This window comes from Leptodactylus fuscus, chromosome 5 (genome assembly GCF_031893055.1).
Source record: "Leptodactylus fuscus isolate aLepFus1 chromosome 5, aLepFus1.hap2, whole genome shotgun sequence".
Classification (NCBI taxonomy): Eukaryota; Metazoa; Chordata; class Amphibia; order Anura; family Leptodactylidae; genus Leptodactylus; species Leptodactylus fuscus.
The window spans coordinates 17184866-17195844 of NC_134269.1; the positions used below are offsets into that span (position 1 = coordinate 17184866).

The following is a 10979-nucleotide window of genomic DNA, read 5'->3' on the forward strand; positions in this document are numbered from 1 at the left end:
GACTGAAGACGGGTCGAGTCTGAGGGATCCGATGGATCGACAGGTGGAAGGATCCCTGAGGCGAGTTTATTCGGCCTCCTCTGCCCAGGCTTCTCTTGGCATTGTTGCGGGCAGAGCTCTCATCTCTCGCCAAAGACATCGACTCCGGAGTGGATCGGGACGACCTCCTGGCGGCGATGTCAGACATCACCTTGCTGGTGGATCATCTAACGGAGGCCACCCACTTCCAAACCCGAATGGCCGCCAAATCTATGGCACTATCCACTGCCGCTTGCCGGCCCCTGTGGCTGAAGCCCTGGAGAGCTGACCTCACCTCCAAGAACAGCCTATGTAGCCTCCCCTTTGAACCCGGCCGGCTGTTTGGGAAGGAGCGCGACCGCATTATGGAGGGATTGGCCGACTCCAAGGGCAAAAATCTACCGCAGCCCTTTGAAGGACAGAGCTCCTCCTTTCGGGGACGGGGAGCCTCTAGAAGAGGAACCAGAGGCCAGAGGCGGTCCAGCAGAGGAAGAGGTCGGGACTCCTCTCATGGGCATAAGAGAACCTCCTTCTAATTCTAACACCTCTCCCCCCCTCCCTAGCCCCCCCTCCCCTGTGGTGGGTGGTTGTCTTTCCCATTATGTGGATGCCTGGTGCCAAAGTGTTTGGGACCCCTGGGTCATCCAGACGATCCAGGAAGGTTATAAAATCAATTTTATTTCCCAGCCACCAGAGAAGATGGTAAGAACCCACTCTCTTCAGGGCTCCAAACAACTTCATCTGGAGAAATCGATTCAAGAGTACGTGGACAAGGCCACGCTGGAGGTGGTACCCCGCGCAGATCAAGGCACAGGCGTCTATTCTCCAGTCTTCTTGGTCCCCAAGTCATCAGGCAAGTGGCGCATGATCATCGATCTCAGAGACCTGAATCGCTTCATCCACAAAGTGCGCTTCCGCATGGAAACTATCAGGTCAGTGCTGCCATTTCTACAGCCTGGAGATCATTTCATCACTCTGGACCTGAAGGACGCCTATCTCCACGTACCCATCTTTCCGGCACACCGAAAGTTCCTAAGGATTTCCGTATACATAGAAAGGAAAGAGGCGCACTTCCAGTTTGCAGCCCTCCCGTTCGGCATATCCTCCGCCCCCCACACCTTCACAAAGGTCATAGCTCCGGTCGCTGCCGCCCTGCGCCTTCAAGGCATATTCATAGTCCCGTATCTGGATGACTGGCTTCTCAAGGCTCATTCAAAGGAGGTTCTTACCACGCAGGTGCAGACCGTTGTAGCTCTACTAAACAAGCTGGGGTGGCTGGTAGACTGGCAGAAGTCAGTGGTGGTGCCATCAACTCAAGTTCAGTTCCTGGGACTTATCCTAGACTCTCTCAACATGACGATCTCTCTACCCTCCTCCCGCAAAAGGAAGATTGCTCGGGCGGTTCATCACTTATCTACTACACGGAGGGTTACCATCAGGATGGCTATGAAGGTCCTAGGATTGATGTCCGCCACCATAGAAGCGGTTCCTTGGGCCCTATGGCATATGCGCCCACTACAGAACTAGATCTTGAGAGTCTGGAACCACAGTCCTACAGGATTGCAGAAGCCTATCCAGTTAACCATCAGCACCCGGAAAACTCTGCCCTGGTGGACCCATCTGCGCGATGGGAAGTCCTCGGTCCAGCCCGCCTGGACCCTGTTGACTACAGATGCCTCCCTCACAGGCTGGGGAGCTCATCTGTGGGAGACCCCGGTACAAGGTATGTGGAATCAGCGGGAGAGGACGCGCTCATCCAACTGGCGCGAGCTTACCGCAGTTCATCGAGCCCTTCTGTCGTTTGCACCATTTCTGCAGGGAAAAGCGGTCAATGTAAGGTTGGAAAATCTGACGGCAGTCCATTATATCAACAAGCAGGGAGGAACCAGGTCGGCCTCGCTCCTGCAAGTCACCAACCGGATCTTTTCCTGGGCAGAACAGAACCTCTCCCAGCTGGCCGCGGTACACATCCAGGGCCGCCTGAACATCCTAGCGGATCAACTCAGCAGAGGCCGCCCGACCGCAGGCAAATGGTCCTTACATCAGGACATCTTCCACTACCTGACCAGGAGGTGGGGTCTCCCCGAGGTGGATCTGATGGCCACCCAATACAACACCAAAGTAGAAAGGTTTTGCTCCCTGTACCGGGAAGACAACCCTTTGGCGGTGGATGCCCTGTCAATACCATGGAGGTTCAAGCTGGCATACATTTTACCTCCCATTCTGATGATTCCGAAGGTATTGGCGAAACTCAGGCAGGACCAGACCTCGGCAATAGTGATCGTGCCGTTCTGGCCAAAAAGGGCATGGTTCACCGACCTTATCCTTATGAGTCGGGGGAACTACTGGAGGCTTCCACCAGTCAGGAACCTGGTGTCACTGAACAGTCGGCCTTGCCTGGGCCTAGACAAATTCAACCTCACTGACAGAGGATTGTCCCAGGGAGTGCTAAGTACCTTAGCCCATTCAAGAGCAGAGGCAACTAATCAGAGCTACCAGAGGATCGCCCGGATATTCCGAGATTGGTGTACAGGTAACCAGCGCGATCCAGACAGAGATGCAGTCCTAGAGTTCTTACAGAACGGCCTGGAGAGAGGACTAGCACCTGACACCCTCAAAGTCCAAGTGTCAGCTCTATCTGTTCTCCTGGAGACACGGTTATCACAAGATCCTCTCGTCAAACAGTTCCTTAAGGGGGCTGCCAGGCTCTGCCCCCAGGTACGGCCCCCTGTCCCAAGTTGGGACCTGGCCACGGTTCTACAAGGGCTCTGTGCGCCCCCCTTCGAACCCTTATCTGAAGTGAACTGGAAGTACCTGTCATTTAAAGTAACTTTCCTGTTGGCAATAACCTCCGCTAAGAGGGTTGGTAAACTACAGGCCCTAGCGGCCTCCGAACCCTTCATAACCTTCTTTCCAGACAGGGTGCAGCTGAGGTTCGTCCCAGGATTCTTGCCAAAGGTATCTACACTTCAGAATACCAACCAGGTAATTGCCTTGCCGGCCTTCTTTCCCGTGCCTGCTTCAGGAGCAGGAGGAGAAGCTACACACACTGGATCTGGTAAGAGCACTATGTATTTACCTAGACCGTACAGCTCCGTTCTGAAGATCAGGAAATCTTCTGGTTAATGTGTTTGGCCACAATAGAGGCTCTAAAGCTACAAAGGCAACCCTGTCAAGATTGATCAGAGAAGCCGTTAGTTGTTCCCTACGGGCCCAAGATCTTCCTGTTCCAGAGTTTTTACGAGCCCATGCCACCCAAGCAGTGGCGACATCATGGGCAGAGACACGGTTCCTCTCCTTAGAGCAAATATGTGCAGCAGCCTCTTGGAGCTCACAGCTGACTTTTGCCAAACATTACAGACTGGACTGGCGTACGGCCGATGCTACAGCATTTGGGCACTCCGTCTTGGCATCAGCCTGCCAGGATGACCCACCCTAGGGGAAACAATACTTGCTAAATCCCCAGTTGTGCTGCTGTTGGACGTAGGGGGAAAGAAAGATTATGAATGATAATCTGTTTTCCCTTAGCCCAAACAGCAGCACAAGGCTCCCTCCCTAAGAGGTACTATTGTACAGATTCTTTATGTGTGTACCACTTTGTAATTGCTCTCTGTATGCTATACTTGATACTAACACAAGGGAGGAGCAGGGACCTCTTATAGGGGTCAAAGCTGTTAGGTAATTAAAAATTCCACCTGTCCTAACAGCTCATAGGGGCAGGAATACCCCAGTTGTGCTGCTGTTTGGGCTAAGGGAAAACAGATTATCATTCATAATCTTTCTTTCTAACATCTTGTCAATTCAGATCTAGTGCAACTCTATGAATCTCCATGGTAACAGACAACAAATAAACCCTATCTGTAGTCTGATCCTAAAGACATGTCTTACTTTACTCTGTTTGCCCCCTCTACTTGCAAACCTGGGCTCATTTATAATTGACATCATGGACTCACCTTTCCCTTTGGCCTGTGGATCCAGTATCACTGATTTTATAATTTTTGCAATCCGAACACCTTCAGGCTGAAAGACAATGTAAATATAACAATGAATTGTCTCCTAGTGGACGAGTGATGGATTTAGATATTATATGTAACCGAAAGCAGCCTTCAGAAATGCAGAGCTTATTGTCTTCTAGGGTCAGGGGATAGTAACACTCCTTAGGGAGCGGGCACCTTTGCAGGCATATGGAGACTTACAAGCCATTTTCGCTCCACTGGGGGATTATGGGAAATATATGCAAATCTGTTTTCCAGGATGTAATTAGGAAAACAGTGCCACTGTTTGCTGCCTGTTAGTACAGCCCCTGTAACATCATGCATGACTTTTTTTCACTAAGCCTAGTAACATGATGCGGGGATTATATCTAGAGATGAGCGAGTACTGTTCGGATCAGCAGATCTGAACAGCACGCTCCATAGAAATGAATGGATGCACCTGATACTTCCGCTCTGACGGCGGCCGGTCGCTTAAACCCCCGCGTGCCAGCTACGTCCATTCATTTCTATGCGAGCATGCTGTTCGGATCGGCTGATCCGAACAGTACTCGCTCATCTCTAATTATATCCAAACTAGTATTTCTATTCCAAAAGGAAAAGATTCCCAGCTGTGGACAACGCTGTTTCGATCTGTTGGATCTCATCAGCACAGCATAGGGATACTGGTTTGGCTGGGTGAGAGACTATAGACCAGGATCAGGGGATAATAAAACTCCTTAGGGAGTGGGCACGTTTACAGGTGTATGGAGACTTACAAGACATTTTCACTCCACTGGGGGATTATGGGAAATATATGCAAATCTGTTTTTTAGGATGTAATTCGGAAAACAGGCACTGTTTTCGTAATTACATCCTGGAAAACAGATTGTTTTCTAGTAATTGTAAATTTTCATCTCCTCTTAATGGATGATTCTGGCAGCTGGTTTTGAAGTGTCTATATAAGAAATGTAGTAATGGCGAGAGGGGGTTAAGGGGGGGGGGGTACAGATACAGCTTTTAGTGACATCACTGCATTTAATATTTAGTTAACAAATAGGAAAGGATGTGATGATAAAGACAGATTGAGCCATACCGTTCTACAATATGATGTGAGAATTGGTAGGTTTGCCACATACAAAGCTCCTTCATGGTTACTTACCACAACCTTCAGCTTCTTCCTGACACCATCTGACACAAACTGACGAAAAATCGCGGCCTTCACCTCCACGGCATGGTCACCCAGACTCAATGGGACAATAATAAAAGGGACAACCACAGAAGACTGAGCTCTGATCTCTACAACTTGCCGATATTTTGCCTTTGCGGTAGAATAGCTACAAAATTCTGGATTGTGAGTTAATTCCACTCGTACCTAAGAAGAAGATAATACAATGAAGACAATAGAGTAGGAATTATGGGGATGAAAATAGAGTTAATATTAGAGTTTTATAAGAGACTTGGCTATAAAGAATATAAGAAACATAAAGGACAATGGACTGGAGATGAATGAACTGAATCGTAATGAGTTGGTTTCAACCCAAATTTTCCATAAGTTTTGTTTTTTCACAAATGGAAACATTTGCAATTCATCTTGTGAAACTGTGCTGACAAATTCGGCTTATACTCGAGTATATACGGTACTTATCACTGTCACTTTGCCATAACTTCAGCCTTAGAGCTAGAAATGAGCCACAAAGAGTAATAGGAGCCCGGCCAGTGTCATATACTGCCAGTGTCATATACTTATATATATATTTTAAGCTAATTTTAACTCTGGTTAATACCAAACTTATTTGACCCAAAGCAAATCTTTTAATCAAACCAACCAAGTCTGAAATGAATCTTCAGAGTTTGCCCATCTCTGTAATGAAACTGCAGCAAGTGATAAATTATATATTATACACAAATATACAGTATATATATAAGTAAAGTTGATGGGAATTTAGAAAGTAAAAGTGACTCTTACCTTTATACGGTCATGGCCATAGTTGTAGAGTACGGCTCGAATCTCCACCTGCTCATTTCTCATGACAGAATATGGCAGTGTCAGGTCTATAAAGAAATCCCTCATTACCCGGATCTCATAAGGTTTGGCCACACAAATACCTGAATACAAGACAGAAACGTTATTGATATTATGAGATTATATTGACTCTATATCTCACATACATTTTTTTACACGTCAAAATACACGTCTAAAATGTCTTGAAGTCTATGGGAGTCTTAGGGCCCCTTCACACTACGGATATGCTGACTGATTCTGAACGTTAAAACACGATCAGAATCAGCGCGTATAAAGCAGATCCCATTCATTTCAATGGGAGCCGGCATACGAGCGCTCCCCATTGAAATGAATGGGCTGCTTTTTTCTCTACGAGCGCTCCCATTGAAGTGAATGGGAAGTGCTCGCGTGTACGGCTCGCCGTGTGAAGGGGCCCGGTGCTCAGCTCATTCCGAGCCGTACACGTGAGCGCTTCCCATTCACTTCAATGGGAGTGCTCATAGAGAAAAAAGCAGCCCATTCATTTCAGTGGGGAGCGCTCGTATGCCGGCTCCCATTAAAATGAATGAGATCTGCTTTATACGCGCTGATTCTGAACGTGTTTTAACGTTCAGAATCAGGCAGCGTATCCGTAGTGTGAAGGGGCCCTTATTTTTACACGTGTATTTTGCCAAAATACACGCATGTTTACTCCGTGTGAAGGGGCCCTTATACAAGCCAGGTGGTTGGAGTTCACAAGTGAGAAGCTTTGATGTTTTCTTGTTCGGTCACCATTTCAAAGTTTTCCTTATTCTACATCAAGAATAAACTACTGCTAAGTTTTAACTTCATTGCTCTTACTTTAAATTGTAACTCTGATGGGTGGTTGCCCGCACCAACAACAACAAAGCCCAGGACTGTATCAGTTCTTTACCCGCTTACAGCACTATCAGAGAACATACACTTACAGGAGATGCTCTGTTCAACTTTACAGTCTTAGCCCAGCACACGCCTAGTGGTAACATCCCAATCTGTCTCCTCACACTGGTTATATTAAGCGCTGCCCTTCCCAGGCTGCAGACTTTCTGATGACTCTCTCTACAGGTCACTCTGGAGGATGAGTCACCTCTTTGTACAAGACTTGGTCTCTCACTAGGCACAGATTTGCTTTGGTGGCCTCAGGTTGCACATCCACCACTTTCTCTCTCCAATAGTTTTCAACACACCTTTTAGAGTAACTGCTACAATCATTACAGAACTGTAGGTGTGTATGGTTTCACCCGCCACTGTTATCTCTAGGGTGTTTTGCCATGTGAATATCACCATGTGAAACATACCACATTATGTACAACCCCCCCACCCCCCAACAACAGTTACGTAACAACTACCTTGTAGGTTTGTGTTTTACTACGGTCATTACACTCAGAGGCATACACAGTATTGGTGATCATCCACCCTCATCATCTTCCTTGCAGATACACTTTTTTTGCAAGATTCTACCTTTATTTTGAGAGAGACTGACAGCCATGACCTCCCAAGTAGTGATAGAATCCTTCAAGAAGATGTTGAGATTCTTGGTTGAAATTCTAAAGAAATGACAAATACTTCAGTGATGAAATCATAATGTATACATTAAATAAAAAGAGACACCTGCATAAATCTCTTAAAAATGAATGTGCTGCTCAGACTTCATTACCTCTTCCAAACTAACGCCGAAGTACTTCCCCAAAGACGTCTTCTTGACAGTCCGAAAATCATTCTCTACCTTCGTCTGGGCCTCAAAACCATCCAGAATTGCCATGAACGCTGACCAGACCAAAACTGTTGGGAGGGCTAGCCACCCCTGATTGTTTGCATGATTATCTAATGGTGGTCGCTACTCAAACACTGGACTGGCACCACTTTGCTAAGACTAATCTGCGGGTTGCCCTGGACTGGTCTCTGAGCCCTGTTCCATTGGTTTCCTTACCGTGGCTTTATAAATGACACTGGTCAGAAAAGATGTCTCCTGATCTTCCATATGTGGCTTGTCAGGTTGTAAGAGCTTACCGCCTCCACTCCTCTCCCAAAAGAATGTTCACTAGCAATGGCCTACTGACCCTTCAAAAAATTATGGACACCCAATACATCCCAATTTGGTCAATGGGGTTCACCATTTGACGGATCCAATTTAATTCCTTTTGGAACGTCTGTTGATTATATAAATCAGGACAGTCCATGCTTAATATTGCAAGGACGTATATATAGTATCTCGCAAATGTGGATACATCTTTTAGATTTTTGTAATTATTTCATTATATATTTTTTATTGGGACAACACTGCAGATCTGACACTCTGTTACAATGTGGAGTAGTCAGTGTACGGCTTGTATAACAGTGTAAATTTACTGTGCCCTGAAAATCACTCTACACACAGCCATTAATGTCTAAACCCCTGGCAACAAAAGAGAGTACACCCCTAAGTGTGCCCATTTAGCCATTTTCCCTCCCTGGGGTCATGTGACTTGTTAGTGTTACAAGATCTCATTAATAATCATCTGGGAGATTCTGTGCAAAAAAAAGAAGAAAAAGCTAATCCAGGAACTCGTATAGTCCCTGCATTAGCCATGACCAGGGTTATATAGCAGTCACAATGGAAAGGTGGTTAGTGACCAACTTTTTTTTCTTAATGTGGATTGTGAGCCCCATATAGGAATCACACTGTACTTTTTTTCCCCTATCAGTATGTCTTTGTACAAAGGGAGGAAACCCACAGAAACACAGGAAGAACATACAAACTCCTTGCAGATGTTGCTCCTGGTGGGATTTGAACTCAGGACTCCAGCGCTACAATGCTAACCACTGAGCCACCGTGTTGCCCCTTCAGTGACCAACTTTTAAGGTGACCAAGAGTAACCTGATCACATTGAAGTGTAAGATATAGGTATAGGGTTTGTTAAAGCAGGCGTCATCACCTAATTAAATGAATGGCCAGGAGGCCCTGACTTTCCTTGACTGCGTGATATATCTGCGTTCCAATTTTTTGGGGTTACATATTGAAGGGAGTAGCTTGACCAAACATACAATAATGTGATTTGGAGCATGTTGTATTGTGTTCAGAGACTTCCACATATCAGTATTGTGATGTTGATGGTTGAGGGGTGGTGGTGCTTTTTTAAGTTCACTTTGTCAGTATAATTCCTCAGAAATTGCTCTGCATACAAGGCTATATGTCCATTTTCTCTTCTGTATAAACCATCCTCCTTAAATGGAGTCTGTCAGCAAGAAAATCAGTATCAAACTAAGAACAGTTCCTTGTAGAGCTGCTTCTACACTTTCTAATGATGTTTCTCTTGTTCTGTATCACAGAATCATTTATTCTCACGCAAATGAGCTGAAAAGGGCTTTGTACTCTTCTGCAAGGACTTTGTACTCTTCTGCGAGGGCTTTGTACTCTTCTGCAAGGGCTTTGTACTCTTCTGCAAGGGCTCTGTACTCTTCTGCAAGGGCTTTGTACTCTTCTGCAAGAGCTCTGTACTCTTCTGCAAGGGCTTTGTACTCTTCTGCAAGGGCTTTGTACTCTTCTGCAAGAGCTCTGTACTCTTCTGCAAGAGCTCTGTACTCTTCTGCAAGGACTTTGTGCTCTTCTGCAAGGGCTTTGTACTCTTCTGCAAGGACTTTTGTGCTCTTCTGCAAGGACTTTGTGCTCTTCTGCAAGGGCTTTGTACTCTTCTGCAAGGGCTTTGTACTCTTCTGCAAGGGCTTTGTACTCTTCTGCAAGGGCTTTTGTGCTCTTCTGCAAGGGCTTTGTACTCTTCTGCAAGGGCTTTTGTACTCTTCTGCAAGGCTTTGTACTCTTCTGCAAGGGCTTTGTACTCTTCTGCAAGGACTTTGTGCTCTTCTGCAAGGACTTTGTGCTCTTCTGCAAGGGCTTTGTACTCTTCTGCAAGGGCTTTGTACTCTTCTGCAAGGGCTTTGTACTCTTCTGCAAGGGCTTTGTACTCTTCTACAAGGGCGTTGTACTCTTCTGCAAGGGCTTTGTACTCTTCTGCAAGGGCTTGGCTCTTCACTCTAGGTAACTGCCTCAAACTGCATGCAAAGTGTGAATATGTCACTGAAGCCATGACAGGTAGAGCTGGTCGGCAGTTATGGGTGATTATCCATAGCAGAGAGTGAAGAGGGCATGCATCTAAAGGACTTTTCAGATCATTTGCAGAAAACAAATTTCTGACTTTGATTAAAATGGAACTACAATGAAGAATAGGAAAGGCATCTTTGGAAAGTCTAGAAGCCACTTTACAAGATAATGTCATTATTCTGATATTGATTTTCCTGCTGACAGACTCCCTTTAATTGACTTTATGCTATGTGGGCAAATGCCAATGTCTCCTGGAGGCTATAAAGATATAGAAGAGAATCGTAAGGTCACAGTATAGTATTCACTGCTACATAACTTCAGAATTTATCTATAGTAACATTTCTTTTAAGTAGTAATATGTGACATGAAATGTAAGAATTACCCCTTATTATCTGGTCTTTCATTCATTTGTTCTACTCTCCAGAACCAGGACTCTGGAAACTCTAGTCTCGACACAATATCGGCATCTGGGAGATAGTCATCATCATCATCGCCACCTACAGAAAAAAAAGGCATGCTTGTAACTAGGCATCTTTTTGCTTTAATTCCATATAGAAATAGTTTGCACTGGGATTGTATTAGCCACATTATGGCATTGGATATAGTGGAAGAGCAGCCCAAAAAAACATATGACGGAGCAGAAAGATTCTACAATTACTTGTGCAACTCTACAATGAGTGGTGCAGCTCCATGAGGGACGTAGAAGGGTGGGTTAGACTACTGTAGAGACCAACGGTGGGACAGTAGAATAGACTGACTGAAGTCACTTGGGTGAGTCACTGCAAAGACTGCCCAGAGAAATACATATATAAAGTGAGAGAGAGAGAGGAGAGAGAGAGAGAGAGAGAGGGAGAGAGAGAGAGAGAGAGAGAGAGAGAGAGAGAGAGGA

At 45.8% G+C, this 10979-nt stretch overlaps 1 protein-coding gene across 1 annotated transcript in view; it reads right to left on the reverse strand.

Annotated features, from left to right (window-relative positions):
• Positions 1-10979, reverse strand: part of LOC142202397 (complement C3-like) — a 68234-nt gene that overhangs the window by 42275 nt on the left and 14980 nt on the right. Inside the window, 5 exon segments of the mRNA XM_075272492.1 lie at positions 3972-4038; positions 5152-5364; positions 5959-6098; positions 7474-7559; positions 10473-10587. Coding sequence (XP_075128593.1) covers positions 3972-4038; positions 5152-5364; positions 5959-6098; positions 7474-7559; positions 10473-10587 — 621 coding nt within the window.